The sequence below is a fragment of the Sciurus vulgaris genome, assembly GCF_902686455.1.
Source record: "Sciurus vulgaris genome assembly, chromosome: 2".
Classification (NCBI taxonomy): domain Eukaryota; kingdom Metazoa; phylum Chordata; class Mammalia; order Rodentia; family Sciuridae; genus Sciurus; species Sciurus vulgaris.
Window position 1 is genome coordinate 105,529,298 of NC_136462.1, and position 24,978 is coordinate 105,554,275.

At 39.0% G+C, this 24,978-nt stretch overlaps 1 protein-coding gene across 3 annotated transcripts in view; it reads left to right on the top strand.

Moving 5' to 3' along the window:
• CGNL1 (cingulin like 1) overlaps positions 1-24,978 on the top strand; it is a 158,822-nt gene that overhangs the window by 55,830 nt on the left and 78,014 nt on the right. For all 3 annotated transcript variants that reach the window (XM_079125857.1, XM_079125859.1, XM_079125858.1), the window contains exons 4-7: positions 368-473; positions 13,373-13,474; positions 14,017-14,165; positions 15,576-15,711. In XM_079125857.1, the coding sequence (XP_078981983.1) occupies positions 368-473; positions 13,373-13,474; positions 14,017-14,165; positions 15,576-15,711 (493 nt within the window). The remainder of the gene's footprint in view (positions 1-367; positions 474-13,372; positions 13,475-14,016; positions 14,166-15,575; positions 15,712-24,978) is intronic.

Genomic DNA, 24,978 nt, shown 5'->3' on the forward strand with positions numbered 1-24,978 from the left:
GACATCACACACACACAAAGAAAGAAAAGAATTCCTTTTGGAATGAATTCAAGTCGTTTGAGTCAAACAACAAATGACTACATTGTCACTGGGTATTTTCTCCAAGCTTTTTTAGAAGATGCAGATGTTTTTCTGACATGTTTGGAAATGGGAACCTCTGTCCCAAACTGAGTGGTAACATTTAACAGTTGATTTGAGGAAAAACACACCATCGATCCTGTTCTTCTCAGGCTGATTTTGTTGTAGCCCTAATTCATTCCTTTGGGGTTTACCTTAAAGGGCTCATTGCATGTGTGTCTTGGCATATGAAGTATTCTGAGCCCAGTGCATGTGTCCCTCATTGTTTTCTCTGCTCTGTCTTCTGCAGAAGCACCGACAACGAAGATGCTACCAAAAGGAAAGTCAACTTGGTCTTTGAGAAAATCCAGACCTTAAAGTCGCGAGCAGCAGGGAGCGCACAAGGAAATAATCAAGTAAATTGAAGTTTTGTGTTTTCAGAGTTCATTTAGCATAGAACATGGTAAACAACTTGCTGTTTCTTCAGTCTCTATATTTGTTTATAGCAGCAGGTAGGAACTTTCCTCAGTGGCTAGCAGTACTTAAATCAGAAGGCCAGGTTTTATATATAAAAAAAATCTGAAATGTTCCAAAATCTGAAACTCTTTGAGTGCTCAAATGCAACCATGAGTGGAAAATTCCACACCAACCCTCATGTGTCCATCACAGTCATAGCACAAGTACACAACACATAAGCTTTGTTTCATGCACAAACTTATTAAAATTATTGTATAAAATTACTTCTGAGCTACGTGCATCAGTCATATGCACAATGTAAATAAATTTCATGTTTGGACTTGGATCCCCCAAATTTCTCATTATGTATGCACAAATATTCCAAAATCCAAAAGATTTCCCATTTCAACAAGTTTAAACATGGGCTAAACAAGTTTTTTAGATGAAGGATGCTTAACCTGTAATCCTAATTTACAACCTGCTTTTTAAAAGAAAATTTTAAAAGATATTTTATTGAAAACACATAAAATATGACAAGATAACATAAATAGGTGGCAAAATTTAGAAAGGAAAAATAAGAATAAGAAAAATGTAATGTAATGGTATAACCCATGGAGAACTTGCACATTGCTATAGGTGAATTCATAAGGTAAGCATGAAAGGGCTTGGATGTGAGCCCAGATGGTCAGGTGTAGTAGAATAAGGACGAGAGACTGGTGAAACCAAACAGTGTTGGGAAGGGAAGTAATGGAGGGGCACTAATTTTTAAAAGATTGCCTGTTTAATTGTGCTGAATTTGAGTTGGGACTTGGAGATTTTTTGGGGGGGGGGTTAAAATAGGAATCATCTTGTATTTGATATGCACCTACTATGTGCCATGTACTTGTGTCCTGACCTGCTGCTCAATTCTGCATCACCTTGTGTTCGGCCTCAATCTTACTGCACATCTTTCTTTTCCCTTGGGGGAATTCTGCATGGGAGGAAAAGAGGTGATACCTGAGGCAGGTAGGATGAAGTTTATCTGTAGTATTTTTTTTAAACTTTGGAAACATATATAGATATATAGAGGATACTTTTAGACATACATTTTCTTTTCTGCTTAGCATTCACATAGTACTCAGCTAGCCCATGACCATACTGTGTGTATATATACATACACACCCACAATTCCCACTGATAGACAGACTCCAGGTAGCCAGCCCTAACTGGGGAAGTCAGGTTAGCCCCTGTGGGAACAATGTCATAAAAGAGCACAGAGTTCTGTCTGAGAATAAGGGAAGATGGCGTTCTAGGTGCAGGGAGTGGAGTGAACAAATAGAAGAGGCACGGGTTTGCCATCTTTAGGTTACTAGAGGCAATTGAATATAGCTGGAACGTATAGCCAGGAGGCAGTAAGGGTGGGGAAAAAGCCAGATGGAAGGGGCCCTGGAAATCATGTAAGAAATTTCTATTCCCAACTGAAGGGGATGGGTTTCCTTTAAAGGATTGTAAATGAACATGAATACCACTGTATTTGTAAAAGTTCATTCTTTTTGTAGCTTTAGGGGAGAGGTAAGATTAGAGGCAGGGAGACAAATTAAGAAGTGGCTGCTGAGTCAAGTGAGAGGTGAATAGAAGATGAATTAAGGCTCTCAGGCTTCTGGCTGCAATGACGGTGCCTTGACTTTAATTGCCCACCATTGTCTACTCCCCTTCTCTCCTTAGTTCTGAATCTGATTATTTGCTGTCAAAGGTTGTGGAGTTTATTTTTGGTGTCTGTTAAGTATTTCCCTAGGAGAGAATGTAAAAGCCCTCTCCTTTAGATTGAGATCATATTGAGAAATGGCAGAGCAGGTGAAGTTTTTGTTTGGGAAGGAACAACTTATGATTTCCCCCACTGGGGTGGATTTAGGGTTCTAAAATGGATTGTTCTCACTTCACTGAGGAAATTGAAGTCCTGTGTTTTGCATTGGTTCTGGTCCCCTTCCTAGGAGTAGGTGGAAGGACCTCCTCCAGGTTCATCACACTCAGCTCACACCTGGATTCAGGGAAACACAAGCCAAAGTTGCCTTTTATAGCTTTGATTCCTGCCTTTATCTCTTTCCCTCACCTATTTGTAGTTTTCTAACTGCTTTACTGTAGGAGTTTAGCCAAGTCCTTTTGAGAGCATCATTCTTTTATCATTTCCAAAGAAGAAGAAGAACAACAACAAAAAATGAAATACATAAATATTCACATTCAGATCAGAGAGATTTTCTAGTATACTCTCTTTAGTCTGGCCCCTCTTCATTATGTCTGCCTTCATTATGGAAATGTAACATCTAAAAGAAGAAAGTCACTTTAGCCAATGTGCATTTGTTTACTACTTGCTTATGGGCATTTGCAGAAAGTGAGAGATAAATGTCTCATTGGCAGTTATGGAACAATAGTCACCAGGGTAATGAAAGTCCTGTGACAAAGTGTCTGGGAACACAGACCTGGGCTTTGGGTATGATGTCATGCAGCACATGTATCTTCAAATATTTTTTCTATTGCTTTATTGGGATATAACTTACAGTAAATGGCTTAACTGTGTACTTCACTGAATTTTTAACATAGTTTGCATTCCTGCAAATGCCACTCAGATCAAGAGGCCCATCACCCAGTTTTCCTGAGCTTTTTGCCCATCTGTTACACCCCCTCCCTCTGGAGGTGATCATCTTCTGACTTCTACCTCCTAGATCAGTATTATCTTTCGTGAATTTTATATAACAAAAATTTAAAGTATGTACTCCTGTATGTCTAGCTTTGTTTCCTCAGTCAGATGTCAGTGGAATTCATTAATGATGTATTTATTAATAACTATTTTTATATTGATATGTAGTTTTCCATTGTATCAGTATACCATAGTGTATATTCTTGGTGGACAGTTCTGGTATCTGGATATTGGAATAAAGCTACCATGAACTGTGGACTTTATTATACATTTTTTTTGGTAAACACTTTTTAAACTTTTTTTTTCATATATACCTGGAATAAAATTGCTGGGTTGTAGAGTAGGTATGGATTTAGCTGCATATGCCTATCATTATAGCCTCTAAACATGCTCTGCTCCATTGATCTGCTTCTCTCTCCTTGCACTAATGCCATACACATTGAATTATTATAACTTTTAGAGTAAGCCTTAAAATTGTGGGATGTTTGTCTTCCACCTTTATTTTTCAAGATTGTCTTGGCTACGTCTTTGGCCTTTCCACATAAACTTTAGAATCAGTTTTCCATTAAAAATTTCTTCAGGAGTTTTCATTAGGATTGCATCAAAGGTACAGATAAATGTGGACCTGACATCTGAACGTTGTTGGTGCTCTTAGCATAGACATGAAGTCTCTCCCCATTTTTGTGCACCTTTGACCTCCCCCAGCAATTCTGTTGTCTTTGAGGTCTTGCCTGTCTTTCATTTAGATGTATTCCCTTTCTAGTTCTCTTCTTCCTTTTGTACCTCTGTGTTCCCACTGAAGACTGTTTTCCCCCCACTTGGAGAACTTTCCTATTAAATCCTGGGGTACTTTTTGGCTGGCAGTGAATTTTCTCAGTGTTATTTGTCTGAGAATATTTTTCGTTTCCTCGAGTTTTTGAGGAACTCTGGTTTGGCAAGCATTATTTTATTTCATGGTTTTAAAGGCATTGTCTATCTTTTGGCCCCCATAGGCTGCAGCGGGAAGCCGGGTCTCATTCTTAGTGGTGTTCTTCTGAATGTTTCTTTGCTCTCCAGCTGCTCTGAATATTTTATCTTCAATTTTCAGAAGTTTAACTATAATGTGCCTAAATGTGGTTTCTCTTGTATTTCTTTTACTTGGGGTTCACCGTCTTCTTGATAGGTTGTTGGCATTTGTTGCATTTGCAAAATTCTTGGCCATTATTTCTTTGAGTATTGCCTCTTTTACATTTTCTCAGTTCTTTTCAGATATTGATGACATGTGTGTTAGAACTTTTAATGGTCTCCTTATATTTTTTGTTCTCTATTCTATGTGTTCCGTCCCCTTTTGATGCATCAAATATTCCAGATACTGTCTGTTGATCTTTCAAATTCATTAATCTTATTTCCTGGCTATGTTCATTATCTTTTAAGCCTTATTCTTTTAAGTTGTCATTTCTAGGACTTCTTTAAATTTATTTTTTGGTGACCTAGATAGAGTGGATGACATTATTGATGTTCTGGATTGTATTATCTCCCCCTGAAGAACGTTAAGTTTTCTTGTGACAGCCAGTGACATTACTTGCAGGTCACCTCACTCTTCTTCCTTGTGTATGCTCAGTTGTTTTGGGCGTTGTTAGGGTGGTCAGTTAGGATTTTGCCCTTCATTCTGGGCACAGCTCATCTTCCTTTCTTGGGTCTCGAATACCTGGATATCTACCACAGCTTCTCTGCTGTGGCTGAGCTGGAACCCTCGTGTCCCCCAGCTTTGGGCAATCTGTGAAGTTTCTGTTGAGTTCTTTGCCTTCTGCGGATCTTCTCTGTTGGCTGCTTGGATTCTTGTCCTGTTCACAGTGTGGCTTAGGAATCGTCTAGGATCCCAGGGAGTTTCTCTTGCAGGTTTTTGGAGCTGCTTCAGTGGAGTTCTCACCTCCCCTATTACCCTGACTCTGAAATCCCCTTGGCTTGCCATCTCTAAACTCTAGTCTGTTTCTTCATCAGTGAGTGATGCCCCCAGCCCTTAAATTGATAAGCTTTATTTTAGAGCTGTTTTAGATTCACAGCAGAGTTGAGTGGAAAGTATAGGAAGTTCCTTGTATCCACCCGCTCCCCACCCCATACACATCCTTCATCAGAGTGGTACTTTTGTTACAATCAATGGACCTATATCGCCACATCATTGTCACCAGAGTCCATGGTTTACACTACGTTTCCCTCTTGGTGTTGTATATTTTAGGTTTTGATAAATGAACAATGTGTATCCTGATTATAGAATCATGCAGAGTATTTGCACATCCCAGAATCCTTTGTGTTCTGCCTGATTGTCCTCCCTCTCCCCTAACCTTTAACAGCCATCAGTCATTTTACTGTCTTATAGTTGTGTCTTCCCAAAATATTATATAGTTGGAATCCTATAGTGTGTAGCCTTTTCAAATGGACTTTTTTGACTTGGAAAACACTTAAATGTGTATTACTATGTCTTTTTTTTAAATTTTAATTTATTTTTATTGTAAACAAATGGGATACATGTTATTTCTGTTTGTACATGGAATAACAGCATACCATTTGCATAATCATACATTTACATAGGGTAATGATGTTTGATTCGTTCTGTTATTTTCTCCTCCCCCCCACCCCTCTCACCCCTCTTTTCCCTCTATACAGTTCCTCCTTCCTCCATTCTTGCCCCCCTCCCACCCCTCATTATGTGTCATCATCTGCTTATCAGCGAGATCATTCGTTCTTTGATTTTTTGAGATTGGCTTATCTCACTTAGCATGATATTCTCCAACTATATCCATTTGCCTGCAAATGCCATAATTTTATTATTCTTTATAGCTGAGTAATGTTCCATTGTATATATATACCACAGTTTCTTTATCCATTCATCGATTGAAGGACATCTAGGTTGCTTCTACAATCTTGCTATTGTGAATTGAGCAGCTACGAACATTGATGTGGCTGTATCTCTGTAGTAAGCTGATTGTAAGTCCTTTGGGTATAGGCTGAGGAGTGGGATAGCTGGGTCAAATGGTGGTTCCATTCCAACCTTTCTGAGGAATCTCCATACTACTTTCCAGAGTGGCTGCACTAATTTGCAACCCCACCAGCAATGTATGAGTGTACCTTTTTCCCCACATCCTCTCCAACACCTGTTGTTGCTTGTGTTCTTGATAATCACCATTCTAATTGGGGTGAGATGGAATCTTAGGGTAGTTTTGATTTGCATTTCTCTTATTACTAGAGATGTTGAACATTTTTTCATATATCTGTTGATTGCTTGTACATCTTCTTCTGTGAAGTGTCTGTTCATTTCCTTAGCCCATTTGTTGATTGGATTATTTGTATTCTTGGTGTAGAGTTTTCTGAGTTCTTTATATATTCTGGAAATGAGTGCTCTATCTGAAGTATGAGTGGCAAAACTTTTCTCCCACTCTGTAGGCTCTCTCTTCACATTACTGATAGTTTCCTTTGTTGAGAGAAAGCTATTTAGTTTTAATCTATCCCAGTTATTGATTCTTGCTTTTATTTCTTATGCTATGGGAGTCCTGTTAAGGAAGTCTGATCCTAAGCCAACAAGTTGAAGATTTGGACCTACTTTTTCTTCTATAAGATGCAGGGTCTCTGGTCTGATTTCAAGGTCCTTGTTCCATTTTGAGTTGAGTTTTGTGCAGGGTGAGAGATAGGGGTTTAGTTTCATTCTGTTGCATATGGATTTCCAGTTTTCCCAGCACCATTTGTTGAAGAGGCTATCTTTTCTCCATTGCATATTTTTGGCACCTTTGTCTAGTATGAGAAAATTGTATTTATTTGAGTTCGTGTCCATGTCCTCTATTCTGTACCATTGATCTACCTATCTATTTTGGTGCCAATACCGTGCCATTTTTGTTACTATTGCTTTGTAGTATAGTTGAAGTTCTGGTATTGTGATACCCCCTGTTTCATTCTTCCTGCTAAGGATTGCTGTAGCTATTCTGGGTCTCTTATTCTTCCAGATGAATTTCATGATTACTTGCTCTATTTCTGTAAGGTACATCATTGGGATTTTAATTGGAATTGTGTGTGTGAATAGGTAGCATGTGATATAAAGCTTTCTGTGGGAGATCTTTCCATCTTCTAAGGTCTTCCTCAATTTCTTTCTTCAATGTTTTGTAGTTTTCATTGTAGAGATCTTTTACCTCTTTGGTTAGATTGATTCCCAAGTATTTTATTTTTTTTTAGACTATTGCAAATGGGGTTGTTTTCCTCATTTCCCTTTCAGCTGTTTCATCGCTTGAGTATAAAAATGCTTTAGATTTATGCATGTTCATTTTATAGCTTGCTATTTTGCTGAATTCATTGATGAGGTCTAGAAGTTTTCCAGAGGAGATTTTTGGATCCTCTAAATAGAGAATCGTGTCATCAGCAAATAGTGACAGCTTAAGTTCCTCTTTTTCTATTCATATCCCTTTAATTTCTTTAGTCTGTCTCATTGCTCTGGCTAGAGTTTCAAGGACAATGTTGAATAGAAGTGATGAAAGAGGACATCCCTGTCTTGTTCCTGTTTTTAAAGGGAAAGGTTTCAGTTTTTCTCCAGTAAGAATGATGTTGGCCATGGGCTTAGCATAAATACCCTTTACAATGTTCAGGTATGTTCCTATCCCTATTTTTCATGTTTTGAGTATGAAGGGGTGTTGTCTTTTGTCGGATGCTTTTTCTGCATCAATTGAAATAACCACATGATTCTTATCCTTAAGTCTATGGACATGATGGATTACGTTTATTGATTTACAGATGTTAAACCATCCTTGCATTCCAGGAATGAACCCCACTTGATCATGGTGCACGATTTTCTTCATATGTTTTTGGATACGGTTTGCCAATATTTTGTTAAGGATCTTTGCATCTATATTTATCAAGGATATTGGTCTAAAATTTTCTTTCCTTGATATGTCTTTTCCTGGTTTGGGTATGAGGGTGATATTAGCTTCAAGAATGAGTTTGGTAGGGTACCCTCCTTTTCTATTTCCTGGAATACTTTGAGAAGTATTGAAATGAGATCTTCTTTGAAGGTCTTGTAGAATCCGTCTGGTCCTGGGCTTTTCTTGGATTGTAGGTTTTTAATGGCTTCTTGTATTTCAGTGCTCGATATTGATCTGTTTAAATTGTGTATGTCCTCCTGGTTCAGTTTGGGAGGAGCATATGTCTCTAGAAATTTGTCAATGTCTTTGGTAGTTTCTATTTTGTTGGAATACAGATTTTTGAAGTAGCTTCTCATTATGTTATGTATCTCAGTGGTGTCTGTCATGATATTTCCTTTTTCATCACAAATTTTAGTAATTTGAGTTTTCTCTCCTTCTCTTTGTTAGTGTGGCTAAGGTTTTGTCTATTTTGTTTACTTTCTCAAAGAACCAACTTTTTGTTTTGTCAATTTTTGAATTTTTTCTTTTGTTTCAATTTCATTGATTTCAGCTCTGATTTTAATTATTTCCTGTCTTCTACTACTTTTGCTGTTATTCTGTTCTTTTTCTAGGGCTTTGAGCTGTAATGTTAGGTCATTTAGTTGTTGACTTTTCATTCTTTACTGGAATGCACTCCATGCAATGAATTTTCCTCTTAGTACTGCTTTCATAGTGTCCCAGAGATTTTGATATGTTGTATTCTCATTGACCTCTAAGAATTTTTTTTATCTCCTCCCTGATATTTTCTGTTATCCATGTTTCATTCAATAGCATATTATTTAGTCTCCAGGTATTAGAGTAATTTCTGTTTTTTAATTGTCATTGATTTCTACTTTCAGTCCATTATGATCTGATAGAACACAAGGCAGTATCTCTATTTTTTTGCATTTCCTAAGGGCTGCTTTGTGGCATAGCATATAGTCTATTTTCGAGAAGGTTCCAAGATTCCTTTGAGAAGAAAGTGAATCCACTTGTTGATGGATGGAATATTCTATATATGTCTATTAAGTCTAGGTTATTGATTGTGTTATTGAGTTCTATGGTTTCTTTGGTTGGTTTTGTTTGGAAGATCTATCTAGTGGTGACAGCAGTGTGTTAAAGTCACCCAGAATTATTGTTGTGGTCTATTTGATTCCTGAAATTGAGAAGGATTTGTTTGATGTGCAGGGATGCACCATTGTTTGGGGCATAAGTATTTACTATCATTATGTCTTCCTGATTTATGGTTCCCTTAAGCAGTATGAAATGTCCTTGTTTATCCCTTCTGACTAACTTTGGCTTGAAGTCCACTTTATCTGATATAAGGATGGAGACCCCTGCTTTTTTACTGAGTCCGTGTGCGTGGTAGGTTTTTTCCCATCCTTTCACCTTTAGTCTGTGGATGTCTTTTTCTACGAGATGAGTCTCTTGCAGGCAGCATATTGTTGGGTCTTTCTTTTTAATCCATTCTGCCAGTCTATGTCTTTTGATTGATGAGTTTAGGCCATTAACTTTCAGGGTTATTATTGAGATATGGTTTGTATTCCCAGTCATTTGGGCTTATTTTTGGTTTTTAAGTTGGCTCGGTTTCTCCTTTGAGTAGTTTTTCTCTAAGGTAGTTCCTCCCTTGCTGACCTACATTATTGTTTTTTATTTCCTCCTCATGGGAATATTTTGTTGAGAACATTCTGTAGCGCAGGCTATTTGTAAATCCTTTTAACTTTTGTTTATCATGGAAGGATTTTATTTCATCTTCAAATCTGAAGGTTAGTTTTGCTGGGTATAGGATTCTTGGTTGTTAACCATGTTCTTTCAGAGCTTGAAATACGTTGTTCCAGGCCCTTCTAGCTTTTAGAGTGTAGGTTGAGAAGTCTGCTGCTATCTGTATTGGTTTCCCCCTATATGTAATCTGAGGCTTTTCTCTAACGGCCTTCAAAATCCTAACTTTATTTTGAATGTTAGGCATTTTCATTATAATGTGCTTTGGTGTGGATCTGTTGTGATTTTGTGCATTTGGTATTCTATAAGCCTCTTGTATTTGATTTTCCATTTCATTCTTCAGGTTTGGGAAATTTTCTGATATTATTTCATTGAATAGATTGTTCATTCCTTTGGTTTGTATCTCTGTGCCTTCCTCAATCCCAAAAATTCTTAAATTTGGTCTTTTCGTGACGTCCTATAGTTCTTAGAGATTCTGTTCATGATTTCTTACCATCTTCTCTGTTTGGGCAACTTTATTTTCAAGATCAAATATTTTGTCCTCATTGTCTGAGGTTCTGTCTTCCAAGTGGTCTAGTCTTTTGGTGATGCTTTTCATTGAGTTTTTTATTTGGTTTATTGTTTCCCTCATTTCAAGGATTTCTTTTTCTTTCTTTTCTTTTTTTTTTTTTTTGAGAATCTCTATCTCTTTGTTGAAATGATCTTTTGCTTTCTGCAGTTGTTGTTTCAACTGCTTATTGCTATTATCATTCATTGCCTGCATTTGCTCTCTTATCTCATCCTTTGCTTCATGAATCATTGTAATCATGTATAATCTGAAGTCCTTTTCTGACATTTCTTCTAACATACTGTCATTGGATTCTATTAATGTAGAATCTAGATTTATTTGGATCATTTTCTTCCTTTGCTTTTTCATGTTGTTCATGTATCTTCCCCTCTAGCAGTGCAGATTTCCCCCTATAGGCTTATAGTGGCCCTATAGGTTTCCAAAACCTTTTCTTTAAGGGGAGATCTATATTAGCAGTGCCTACTTCAGACACTATGCAATCCTAGACCAAATAGCCCCTATGAGGAAAATAACAATATTGTCATAATAAACAGAATGAGTTCAAATATTATCTTCAGTAAAACAAACAGATTTGCAATAAGGTCTGCAATTTCTAATGGAGGACAAAGAGGATGCAGAGGGATGTAGAATGTAGCTATTAATGGGATAAGAAAAGAATATACAGAAGTTCTAGATAATAGAAAGGGTGAGAGTGTAATCAGAAGAAATTGGATGTTAGCATGCAAAACTGGGAGAAAGAGACTCTGAGGGAACAGGTAAACAAAAAGAAAAGAGAGCAAGAAAAGTAAAGAAATAAAAACTTAAAATTTTGCAATAATGAGAAAAAAGAAAATTTATAGTGTAACAGTCATATGATAATGAAACCTCCCAGTCTTCAGTAGCCTGATGCATGAGAGGTACCTAACAATGAGCTTCAAGTGTCCAGCAGGAGTCTCAGGATGGGATATGCCCCACCTAAAGATCGGAGCTATGGCTTCCAGGATTATCCAAGATGGCCGCTCTGGCTTCAAAATGTGTTGGCAAATGGGGAGCTGCAGCTCAGGGTTTGGCCGTGGTCAGCAGGAGGTCCTGGAGGCAGGGTGCAGTTCGTCAGGCAGGTTGGTCAGGTGTGTTTGGTGTGGTTGCGGGATCCTGGAGGCCGGGTGCAATCAGTTGGTCTGGGGTCCTGGTGATAAGGCGCAGTCAGTTGGACTGGGAGTCCTGGCCGCAGGGAGCAGTCAGTCGATGTGAGGGCCCCAGAGGCAGGGAGTGATTGGTCAGGCTGAGGGATCCTGGAGACGGGGCTCAGTCAGTCCGACCAGGGGTCCTTTGGGGCCTGGCTGTTGTCTCAAAATGGCGGCAGCCACGTGTAATCAAACCTTCAGGTACTGTAACAGTGAACTTCCAGGCAACAGCAGGCAGCTGGTGCTCCACTGGTGGTTGGCGATCAGTTTGCTGACTGTTGTCGGATGATAGGGAGGTGAACCTCGTGTGTTGGGCGATGGATCTCATGGCAGCCAGGAAGCAGGAGAGCTGTCTTTTTTATCATGGGATGAATAGTTCTTTTTTTTTTTTTTTTTTATTTTATTTTTAGTTGTAGATGGACACAATACCTTTGTTTTATTTATTTATTTTTTATGCCAGTACCTCACACGTGGTAGGCAAGCACTCTACCATTGAGCTACAACCCCTGCTGCATAGCTCATTTCTTCTTAGCATTGAGTAATGGTCTACTATTTAAACTGTACCACAGTTTATCTATTTGTCAGCTAAGGACATGGTGATTGCTTCCAAATTTTAACTGCCAATAAAGTTGCTGAAAACATCCATGTATGGGTTTTTGTGTGAATGTAAGTTTTTAGTTCATTTAGGTAAAGACCAAGGAGTGCAACCATTGGAACACAGAGTATGTTTAGTTTTGTGAGAAGCCACCAAATTGTCTTCCAAGGTAGCTGCGCTGCTTTGCATGCCCACCTGTCGTGAACAGAGTGCCTGTTGTTCCACATTCTCGCCAGCATTTGGTGTCTTAAGTATCTTGAATTTTGGCCATTGTAATAGGTGTGTAGTGGTATCTCATTATTTTAATTTACAGTTTCCTAATGACATTGTTTGGGCTTTTAAGTTTTTATTGTGCTATGGGAGAGTACAGGGTAAATATAGTGTGACCTCTTGTATTTTCCTTATTAAGGATTATAGCCCTATCTTTTTTTTTTTTTTTTTTTTTTTTTGTGGTGCTGGGGATTTGAACCCAGGGCCTTGTGCTTGTGAGGCAAACACTCTACCAACCGAGCTATATCCCCAGCCCTTGATTTTCAGTGCTTGTGAATGATTGTCTTATGTTTTGTTCAGCTTTCATAGTTTTTGCCGGGAGAATAAATCTGATATCAACTACTCTATCATCATTAAGTCCAGAATTCCAATAATCCTTTATTGAGATTTTTTTTTAAATGTAGAAGAAGTGTTGGATTCTATAGATACAGAAATGCATAAAACATGGTCTCTGCCCTCCAGAAGTTTATAATCTCCTAAGGTTAAAATTCTCTAACTACTAAGAAACACTGGCACTAAACTATATTTTGCTAACAGGTAAGGTTTTGTTGTTGATTTTGTTGTGATTTCTGTGAACTGGAATCTAGACTTTCTTACAAAGAAGCTTTTAAAGTGTTATTTGTCCTAAATTTAATACTTAATATCTCATAATATTCTATAGAATGCTTTGACGACTTCCAGAAAATATGCTACCTATGCAAGTTTTAGTCAAATTGAACCAGTGTTGAGAAACCTGGTGAAATAATTCCTGTGACTGTGGTAAATGATGTAAAGTTCACTGGAGTCCTGAGAGGCCGGCATGATTAACTCTGCCTGCGAAGCTGGGGAAGTCCGTAGGGGTTGACATTTGATTTGAGTCTTATGATTGTTAGTGCTGTGCCTCATCAGTTATTGCTCTGATTATATTTTGGGAGAGGGAGAATCAAAGCATCCTGAACATTTAAATTAGGATATCTTTGCAATTAACCACAGGCTTCTAACTCATCATCTGAAGTCAAAGATCTGTTGGAACAGAAAAACAAGTTGACCTTAGAAGTGGCTGAACTTCAGAGGCAGCTTCAATTAGAGGTCAAGGTATCTGGCTTTTCCTTTATTTTTTTCTGTTTCTGTCTTGGTTGTTAAAGAATATATTAAGCACATTGGGATGCCCAGGTGAAATGAAAGCTCATTTAGTTTTTTGCCCCAAAGTAGTATTCCTTTCATCACTGAGTAAATTTATATTATTTGGCTACTGTTGTCCAAAGAAAAATTTTTTGAAAGTAACCAAAGCCTATGAAGACTGGTAGCTTTGACAGATTTAAAGAAACACTGTTGTATTCAGGTGGGACAATCAGAAACTAAATGTATAGTCAGTCTGTAAAACCTGTGAACTAAGAAATTAGAAGAAACAGAATGAGGTTTAGCTGTATATTTTTTCTAGGAGTATCACAATTCACTAAATATAAATATTTAATTTTCTTTGTAGTTATGAACTCCTATGCTTTAATTATGTTGTTTAAGTTGTTCAATAATGTAAGTGCAAAGACATCGAGCCCATTAGAGTTTGGAAGTAGATTTCTGTGGGATAATGTGAATGTACAGTGGTGGCACTTCAAAATCACACTGTTTCATTTTAGAATCAACAGAACATCAAAGAAGAGAGAGAAAGGATGAGGGCAGACTTGGAAGAGCTGCAAAACCAATGTGACAGTAAGGTGGAAGAGAACTCCGTGTTGCAGCAGCGACTGGAAGAAAGTGAAGGGGAGCTCCGGAAGAACCTGGAGGAGTGAGTTGGGGGGCAAGAGCCTGCTGTCCTTCCTGGGTTTTTATATTGTATGCAACTCGAGCCCCTTTGTCCTCTTAATACCACCCAGCCTTGCAAATATTTATTGAGACTGCCCACCCTTCTTTTCCTCCCTCCACTCTTTGTAAAATCATGAAGTTGGTGATATGTGCAGACTGGTTAATAAGCAGGAAGGTTAATAATTATTAAGATTCTTTGTACACCTTGAAGTATGTCTTGTAAAGTTTCAGCCCTTAAAGTAGATTTCATGTCAGGTGAGAAGTGGGGAACACTGAGTAGTAATAGCTAAAGACAGATTTCAATGAGCCTGGGCTCAGTCTCTAAAAAGCACTTGTCACATGACATCCACAGCCTCCCAGTTTGGGAATTTTTTTTTTTTTTTTTGGGTGGTGCTGGGGATTGAACCCAGGGCCTCGTGCTTGCAAGGCAAACACTCTACTGACTGAGCTATCTCCCCAGCCCCTAGTTTGCCAATCTTATTCTGGTTCATGCTGGTTTCTGTGCTGGGTACTTGCACCCCTGCTCAATCTTAGAGGAGGAAAGTCAAGTTCAAGGGGACCTTCTTGCCAGTATATCACATTAAAGTCTGGCAAAATGATCTAAAACCAAGATTTAAAAATGCACAATGCTATCAAGACCTGTGGCCTTCAGTGAAAGGTTAAGCTGGGGTCAAATCCAGAGGGAATTCAGGAGAAGTGGGACCTTCATAACAGCCTTTGATTGTTCTTGCAGTTTTGATGGTAGGGTTTTTTGCTTTTAAAATATTCATAAAAGTTAATTTCAGAAAATGAGTTAGCAAGAAAAAAATATCAGTAAAGAACTTACAAACTCAAAAGGTATGGTAGTTGTGAGGTTGGAAAACTTTTCAGTGTCAGAGAGTGATTATTTTAGGGCTTGTGGGCCATGCTCTCTTTGTCATAACTGCTCAACTCTGTCATTACACTGTGACCATGGCCACAGCAATGCATATGGACCAGCAAGGCTGTGTTCCAGCAACACTTTATTCACAGAAACGGTTATGGGCTGGATTGACCCATAGGCCACAATTTGCTGATTCCCCTGGTCTAGAGTACAGAGTGGGGTGACTTTGAAAAAAAAAAAAATAATCAAAGAAGTACCCTACCGTCTCCTTTTGGGAAGAAAATTTCCCTATCTTACCCCCGTTCCCTGCCACACACACATTTCATTGGTTTGAGGTCTCACCTGACATCTGGGTCAAGCTGGACTGTAGCCCTGAGTTCTCACCAGGCGCCATTTCAGGTTGGAGGTTCCTTCTTCAGTGCAAAGCAGAGAACAGGAGGCTCCTTGGGCCTATGCGACTGTCTGAACTCAGACTGGATGAAGAACTGTGGAGCCCAGGAAAGTCTCTCTAATGGGCTTCCTCTCTGCCAGGCTCTTCCAGGTGAAGATGGAAAGAGAACAGCACCAGACGGAGATCAGGGACCTCCAGGACCAGCTCTCAGAAATGCACGACGAGCTTGACAGTGCTAAACAGTCTGAAGACAGGGAGAAGGGGGCGCTGATAGAGGTAAGAGGCTGGCAGCCAGTGATAGGCCCCACCTGCCTGCAGAGGCTGGGGAGGGGTCACTGGGTGCCACTAGCCACTTTCTGTTGTGTGCATGCACTTCACCATGGTGGTGGTCAGATTCTGTGAGGGTACTGTATGTCATCAATTGTAAACATTCTTAGGAAAATTTTCAACACTGCAGAAAAGTAGAAAGAACAGCACATTACCACCCACAGATCACCAACACTGATTCAACAGTCGTCATTTCTTACTCCAATCATCTACCTGTTCATCCAGTCGTCCATTTTTTTGTTTTGTTTACTGAACCATTTCAAAGTAAAGAATAGATACTAGACCTCACTCCTAAACTTTCAGCATGCATCTTTGAAAAATTAGGGTCTTTTCTTACATAATTGTGATGCCATTATTTACTTAAAACCTAATGATTTTCATAATGACTATCCATTTATCTCTAATTCTCAGTCCTTATTCAAAATTTCCAGATTTTCCCCCCAAGCATATTTTATAGTTTTTTCCTTCCTCTGAGCCAGGATCTAGTCAGGAATCACACATTTTCATTATTATGTCTCTCAAATTTCATTTTATCTTAACTCCTTCTGTCCCCCATCTCTGACTCCTTGCTGTCTCTCCCATCCCACTAACCTTCTGAAGAAATCGGAGCAGTGCCCCATGTTGTGGATGGGTCTGATTGTATCTTTATGGTGTCCATTAACTTGTTTCACTATCCCTTATATTTCTAGTACATTGGAAATTATATCTAAATACTAAGAGATTTAGGGCAGACTTTGGACAAGAATAGTTTGTAAATACGTTGTTTATGGAAAAATGAGTGATAAGATTGTATCAATACTTAATGTTTTTGTTTCTTTTTTTTTTTTTTTTGCGGTGCTGGGGATTGAACCCAGGGCCTTGTGCTTGTGAGATAAGCACTCTACCAACTGAGCTATATCCCCAGCCCATGTTTTTGTTTCTTAAGGCCCCACCAGACTATAAGCTCCACAAAGGAAGGGTCACTATACTACAACTGTAGCATCGGCCACACAGATGTAGTTCTGGGCCGCAGAGCAGTGCATATTTGGTGGATGATTGGATGGATCCATGAGTGAGAGAGTGAATGAATGAATGAATCCATTTGCTACATACTCAGGCTACCCATCTGGCTTTTGCTTATAATGGATATTGGGGCAAATATCATTGAGGATGAGAAAAAGAACTTTTCTCTCTCTGCTCATTTTGATGTTTCATTTTTGCTATAACATTATCACCTGGATTTTGGCATAGTTTTGAAACATTTCTTTTATAAGGTGTGGTTGTAGGAAAAAACCTAACAAATAAATAAAACACCATTTAGATCAACATTCCCCCCAAGAGTGGAAAAAAAAAGTTACCTTGTCAGTATTTAATTTTCCACTGCTTCTCCCCTCAGGGCTTAGGTGTTTTCCTTGTCCTTTTCTTGGGGTTAAAAAGTTTCTGACTCTTAAGTTCCTGGAGTTCTTGACGTCTCAGTTGTCAACTGCTCTCTCTCCCCTTTCTTATTTAGAATTAATGGTTCCTCTGCTGAAGAGCTTAGCCCCTCTCCCCAAAGCCTGGGGGGCACTGAGGGGAGAGTGCTGTGGCCACATGGCAGTGGGGCTCTTGTCACATGGGCACAGAAGGATAATTTTTTCTTCTCCCACAGGACCATCTCTTGGTCCCTGTTTAGACCTTTTCTCCACAGGCCTCAGCCTGTTTCTTAGCACCTGGTGTTCCTCTTTTGATCAGATGACTCCTTAAATACCACCACATTCCTGATGCTACACTGCATCTCATGGCTCCTCCGCTTTAGGGCTCAGAGTTATAAGGACAAGGTATATGACAATTGGCACTTTGAAAATATGTGTATTTATTATTAAAATATTAAAGCAACCTAAAATGAAATTTACAAAATGAACAACAAACACATTTCCCTAATACCTAAGCAATTATTTTTATTTCTACATTTCATTAGCCTCCCCTTCCGTTAGATTTTATTCACTCTTAAATATATAACGTAGGGACAATCATGGTGCCTTTTCAGTTTTGATACCTGCTTTTAAAAGTTAGTAAGTCAAATACTTGTCCTTATTATAGCTTATAATTTTCATATTTAAATTTTAAGGAGATAGACCATAATATGCTTAATCATTCTAATGTATTTTTTTGTTTTTGCAATTCTGAAAAAATTTTGTGATGAGCCTTTTTTACTTGTATCCTTTTACTACTAAAAAAAAAAAAAATAAAGGTCCTAAGGATAAATTCCCAGAAATGATGTCACTGAAAATGATGTCACTGAAGAGTTTATGGTTTCAGCAGAAGTATAGCTTCACAAACAAGTTCAAAGAGAAGACTGTCATATTCTGATTCCTTGTGTGGATACTTCATTGGTTCTAAAAGGAAAAGATGTTATCTTCATTCCTAGGAAGTCTCCAGAGCTGTTGATTTTTTTTTTTTCCCCTAATAATTGAAAACTTTAGTTTCTTGTTGCTCTTTCCCTTAGTATCTCCCGTCCTCTTAGATGCTCTGTTTCAGTTCACATGACCTTGCTCTACTTTTGTACCTGTCTTTTCTAGCTGGCTTATTCAACAGTGTATCATCTTTGCTTCTCCCCTCCTTTGGTGCCTAACACAGTGCCAAACAGCAAACGAATAAATAATTTTCACTATTGAAATTACTTTAAAAAGTAATCTCCTTTAAAAGGGAGTAATTCTAAAATGAACTGCATACTTCTTTAACTCTTAAAGCACTAGATACTGAGCATTTATTAACTGAGCATACTTTCATTTATGAAACAGTTTGTTGTTTTATTTACACTACTTCCTAGGAAAGGATGTGAGCCTTGGTTTTGGTGATGTGTGTTCAGATCCAGGCTGATAATGAGAGACAAGAATGGGAAACAGAGCACATCTTTTCTTTAACATGTTCCTAGTTGCTGGCCCCTGATTGCTTGGTCCTTTCCAGGACAGGTGTTATCTGCTGCCATCTTTCTGCAGCAGTTGGTGGGTGGACACAGGTAGCTTCTCTAGGCCTGAGGGTTTTTTTTTGGCCCTTTGGAAATTCATCCTCACAGTTTTTATTGGTTTCCCTTGACTTGTCAGCAACATTTAAAACATGATCTATGGTCTCTACAGCACCAATAAAATAGACCCTATTTCCTTGTCACTTTCAATCTATTCTTCATATCTTAATAAAAACTGGCCTGGGGAAATCTGATAACAGATTATAATTGTAGCCAAGTTTTCCATGACTTTTGGCTTAAATCAGACTCTTAAACACAATAACATTAAATCCTTAAGCTTTTGCATGTCTGAAAAAGGTTGAAGGCCCTGTACTTTGTGGGGCCTGCAAAACAGCCAGATTTTTCATGAAATCCCTTTTTGTTTTGGACCCAGGGCCTCCTGCCTGATGAACAGATGCTCTGCCAATGAGCTACCACACCTCCCCCCGGCACAGAAGTATTTTTTAATATTTCACATTTTGTTAAATAACATCAAACCTTTATAAGGAATCTGTAAAATAAGTGATTTAGGAAAGAATGAAACCATTAAAGGAAGAAATAGTAGAGGATACTTTGTTTGTTAAAGCCATATAATTGACCAACAATAGAACAAATTTGTTATTCTTTTTTTTTTTTTGGTGGTGCTGGGGATTGAACCCAGGGCTTTGTGCATGCGAGTCAAGCACTCTACCGACTGAGCTACATCCCCAGCCCTGTTATTCTTAATTGAATTGATGGTTCTGAAAATTTAAAACTCAAATTATAAAAGCAATTATAGAGCAAGTTTTGGGTCACTTCTTTGTTTGTGAATGCATTGCCTTCCATCCTGGGGGTAGTAGGTTAACATGCAACGTCTGAGTGCCATGACAGTGGTGTTTTCTAATGATAGAGATCTTCCTTTGGTGGAACCTGCAGTTCTGAGAGATGCACCTAACTTCATGAGTATTGTGGTGTCTTTTTCCTGGCTTGTGCCAATGTACTTCAGTATTTCTGAAATATTCTGGTTAATGTATTGACTGGGATATTTGAGCTCAGAAATGAGGTCTCTAACTAGGCACCATGGTGCATGCCTGTAATTGCAGTAATTTGGAAGGCTGAGGATTGCAAGTTTGAGACCAGCCTCCACAACTTAGCAAAACTGTCTTAAAAGGGCTGGTTGTATCTCAGTGATGAAGCATCCCCGAGTTCAATCCCTAGTACCCAAACAAACAAAACTCTAAAACAACAACAACAAAAAAGAAATGAGTTCTCTAAAACAGCTGTAATATTTTGCTGTGATACTACTGTACATTCTATAAGTTTTAATTAAAAAAACTAAAAATTATGATGGTTCTCACCAGCTATGTTATACTTTTTTTTTTATTTCTTTTTTCTTTTTCTCCATAAAATTTCTTTTTATTTATTTATTTATTTATTTTTATTGTAAACAAATGGGATACATGTTGTTTCTCTGTTTGTACATGGCGTAAAGGCATACCATTTGTGTAATCATAAATTTACATAGAACAATGTTGTTTGATTCATTCTGTTTTTTTTCCCTTCCCCCCACCCCTCCCACCCCTCTTTTCCCTCTATACAGTGCTTCCTTCCTCCATACTTGCCCCCCTCCCTAACCCTAACTCTAACCCTAACACTAACCCTTCCCTCCCCCCCATTATGTGTCATCATCCACTTATTAGAGATATCATTCGTCCTTTGGCTTTTTGAGATTGGCTTATCTCACTTAGCATGATATTCTCCAATTTCATCCATTTGCCTGCAAATGCCATAATTTTATCATTCTTTATGGCTGAGTAATATTCCATTGTATATATGTACCACAGTTTCTTTATCCACTCATCAATTGAAGGGCATCTAGGTTGGTTCCACAGTCTGGCTATTGTGAATTGAGCAACTATGAACATTGATGTGGCTGTATCTCTGTAGTATGCTGATTTTAAGTCCTTTGGGTATAGGCCAAGGAGTGGGATAGCTGGGTCAAATGGAGGGTCCATTCCAAGTTTTCTAAGGAATCTCCACACTGCTTTCCAGAGTGGCTGCACTAATTTGCAGCCCCACCAGCAATGTATGAGTATACCTTTCTCCCCACATCCTCGCCAACACCTGTTGTTGCTCGTATTCTTGATAATCGCCATTCTAATTGGGGTGAGATGGAATCTTAGGGTGGTTTTGATTTGCATTTCTCTTATTACTAGAGATGTTGAACATTTTTCCATATGTTTGTTGATTGCTTGTAGATCTTCTTCTGTGAAGTGTCTATTCATTTCCTTAGCCCATTTGTCGACTGGATTATTTGAATTCTTGGAGTAGAGTTTTTTGAGTTCTTTATAGATTCTGGAGATTAGTACTCTATCTGAAGTATGATTGGCAAAGATATTCTCCCACTCTGTAGGCTCTTTCTTCACATTGCTGATAGTTTCCTTTGCTGAGAGAAAGCTTTTTAGTTTGAATCTATCCCAGTTATTGATTCTTGCTTTTATTTTTTGTGCTATGGGAGTCCTGTTAAGGAAGTCTGGTCCTAAGCCGACATGTTGTAGATCTGGACCTACTTTTTCTTCTATAATCTGCAGGGTCTCTGGTCTGATTCCGAGGTCCTTAATCCATTTTGAGTTTAGTTTTGTGCATGGTGAGAGATGGGTTTAGTTTCATTCTGTTGCATATGGATTTCCAATTCTCCCAGCACCATTTGTTGAAGAGGCTATCTTTTCTCCATTGCATATTTTTGGCCCCTTTGTCTAGTATGAGAAAATTGTATTTATTTGGGTTTGTGTCCATGTCCTCTATTCTTTACCATTGATCTACCTTTCTATTTAGGTACCAATACCATGCCGTTTTTGTTACTATTGCTTTGTAGTAGAGTTGAAGATCTGGTATTGCAATACCCCCTGTTTCACTCTTCCTGCTAAGGATTGCTTTAGCTATTCTGGGTTTCTTATTCTTCCAGATGAATTTCATAATTGCTTGTTCTATTTCTGTAAGGTACGTCATTGGGATTTTATTTGGAATTGCATTGAATCTGTATAGCACGTTAGGTAGTATGGCCATTTTGACAATATTAATTCTTCCTATCCAAGAACATGCTATGTTATACTTAACACATCATCCTTCTGGAACAAAAACACGCAGGATTTTTCTGTCAGCTACCATTGTGATACCAAACTTCTGATTTACCACTTCAATGACGACTGGCCAGAGACAGGGCCCCTATTTAACTTCTGGGAAGCATTTGTGTAGAAGAGGATCTGGACCAGTGTTTTCCTAATTTGTGTGTGTGTGTGTGTGTGTGTGTGTGTGTGTGTGTGTGTGTGAATAGGTAAATATAAAGCTTTCTGTGGGCAAAAACGTTGCTGCCTGGACATTCTGGCGCCTCTCAGTGGCTTGCTGTTGGAGTGGCTACTTGGGCCAGACTATGCTTCCTTTTCCTTCCAGCTTTCCTTCCTCCTTGTCTTTCAGGCTCTGGTCACGTTTCTTTGTTTTGGTTTAAAAGGTAGACCTCCTAACTGGCATTTCTGGCCAAACAGGACTTCACAGGCAGGTCACAGTGCCATTGTTGGATCCTCGACCTTCCTGAGTGTGTGGTTTGGTGTCAGACCTTTGATCACCAGGTGGTAAAGAGAAAGGGTACTGGGATTCAATCTGGGTCACAGTCCAGATCTGCTACTTATAAACTGTGCTGTCCTGAGCATGTTAGCATCTCAGAGGTTCAGTTTTGTTTGTTTGTTTGTTTTTAGTTTATGGGTGAGAATAATATTCATTTCCTTGAATACTCCTCTTTTAAGTTTTGGAAATGCATAGCATAGTTCTTACAATGAGTACAAAATGCAGTCCACTTTCTAAGGTCCCCTTTCCTCCCTCAAGCACACATGTACACACTAGGTTTTAATCTGCAGACTACTTGTCACATATGGAGCTATTCTTAATGCATAAAGTTTTGAAAAGCACTGAATTCTAAACAGCCACAATCCCCCCCCCCTTTTTTTTTTGATTGGAGTTTACAGAGAGGCTTGTTCATCTCTAATGGATGTTCACTTGTTTCTTAAGTTTATGTATTTTTCTCTCCTCGATACAACCAAGCCCTGGGATAATAGAGTGAAGTTTTCCAAACTTCATGTTACTTTGGTCCCTACTCTGGAAAATCTCAAGTGCCACTCTGTGATAGGGCAAGGTGTAATCTGATTGGACTCGTGCAGCATAGTCCACTTAAGCAACAGCCCCAGCCACAGATAACAGCAAGTCGGTGTAGAATGGACCATAAAAACCTCAGTTCTTGACACGGATTGGCGGCCGTACACAAAAGGCAACACGAAACATATATCCTGGAAAAGATAAGTGTGGGAAGAGGAACTGCCTTATCATCAAAACAATGGAGAAATGTGTGAGAGTCGGAGCAGGAAACATGGGTCAGAATCACAGGGACTGCTGTGAAGACTCCGGAAGGAGGCTCCAGGAAGCCCCAGTGGGGTAACCAATAGGGCTACTGCAGGGAGAGTCCCTGTCATGGAGGGGCAGGGCAAGGGACAGTCAGGTGTCCTTTTGACAAATATCAGGATAAGATAAATTTTCATGAGAGCTCTGTGTTTGGTGCTTTTGAAGAGCCAGAGCTGCTTTCTCTACCTGGATGAGTTTCTTGACTTTGCATCTGAGTTTATCAGTGGTGGCGGGTTAGATTCCTGAGGGGCTAAGTCTTGGTCTGCACAATTCACTCCATCTTGGGATTGCCCTAGTTCAATGGATATGCATGTCCTAGAGAAAAGAAAAGAGATTTTGTTGTCAGTTGTAGTTAAATTGATTTAAATGATTTTATCCCCTCAGCAGCAGCATGCTTCCTGAGCTCATTATCCCAGAGGCCTTGGGTCCCCAGGTGGCAGCTGTTGCTCTGAATCCCAGGAGCTCCAAGAGAATAGGATATATTCTTATTCAGAAGCCACAAATGAAGGAACAGACTTGTTTGTAATTCTGGCATCTCCAGGCTCCTGCTGTACTGCACATGTTAGTTCATACCTAGAATAGACAGTGCTCCTACTATTGATCCCTGCATCAAAAATATAAGGAATCAGATCCATATATTTTTAAGAAGCTGACAATGTAGTAGGGGACATAAGAAAAATGATCACAATAGGTAGAATGCAAGGTAACAAGACTCAAGTGCTCTCAGAGGGTGAGAGTGGGAGTGAGCTGGTATTCGGGAGGGGTCTAAGATATTACAGAACTAATTTTTTGGTTACAAGGGACAAGGATGAAAGAAAAGTCAAAGTTGCTGTCTAGTTCCTAAGCTTAAGTGCTTAGCCAGAGGTACACATTCACAAAAATAATGAGAAAAGGAAGTGAAAGAAAGGAACATGATGGATTCACTTAAAACTGCAATCCTATTGAATCTGGGGTGCCTGGGGAGCATCCAGATGGGTGGTTTTGGAGTCACTGGATGTGTTAGTGTAGGAATGAACTCGGAGAAGGAGTGAAAGTAAAAGTTTGGGAATCATTTTTGTAGAATTAATAGTTGGAAAAAAAAATCCACTTGTTAAAGAAGAGTAAAGAATGCAGAGTTGCATTGCTGGGGATCATCTTAGCTTTTGGAAAGAGGGAGACAAAAACTGGAAAATATCTTCACAGAAAAAGTGGCCTGGGGAAAGGATCCAGGAAAGTGTAAGAAAGAGAAGACTCTTAGGAGATGGTAGAGAGGAAAGGCCACCAGATGTAGTGATTTATAGGTCATGATGACCTTGGAGATGACTGTTAGTAGAGGGACAAAAGCCATACAGGAAATTGGCCATAAAGGAGATTAGGAAACAAATGAGTGGCCATGAGACACACTGAACAGAAATTATGTTTTCAAAGTTTGGTAGTAAATCTTTGGGGCTAGCCAAGATTCAAGGAAATAAAAAAGAACAAAATGACAGAAAGAAAAGATAACAGATGTGTAAAAACTTGGAGTAGGCTGGCAGGGATCAGTTGCTTTCTAGGAGGTGACTTTGGTGGGTAGATGCCTGGCATGCAGAGAAGAGTTGAGAAGGGGGAAGCTGAGCATTTGCATGTATAATAGGGTGACCCTTGGGCAGGGCAAGCACTGAGCTGGAGGAGCACCTAGGGATCCAGGACAAAGATGTTGAAGTAAAAGGAAGGCTGATCCCTTCCAGGACATACTTAGGCCTAGGTGATGTGATTCATAGTGGGACTCCACGCCCCAGTTTTGTGACTTTCCTTGTGAACTCTTAGCAGCGAAGCAGGAGAAAATGTAAATATTGTACTCCACTCAG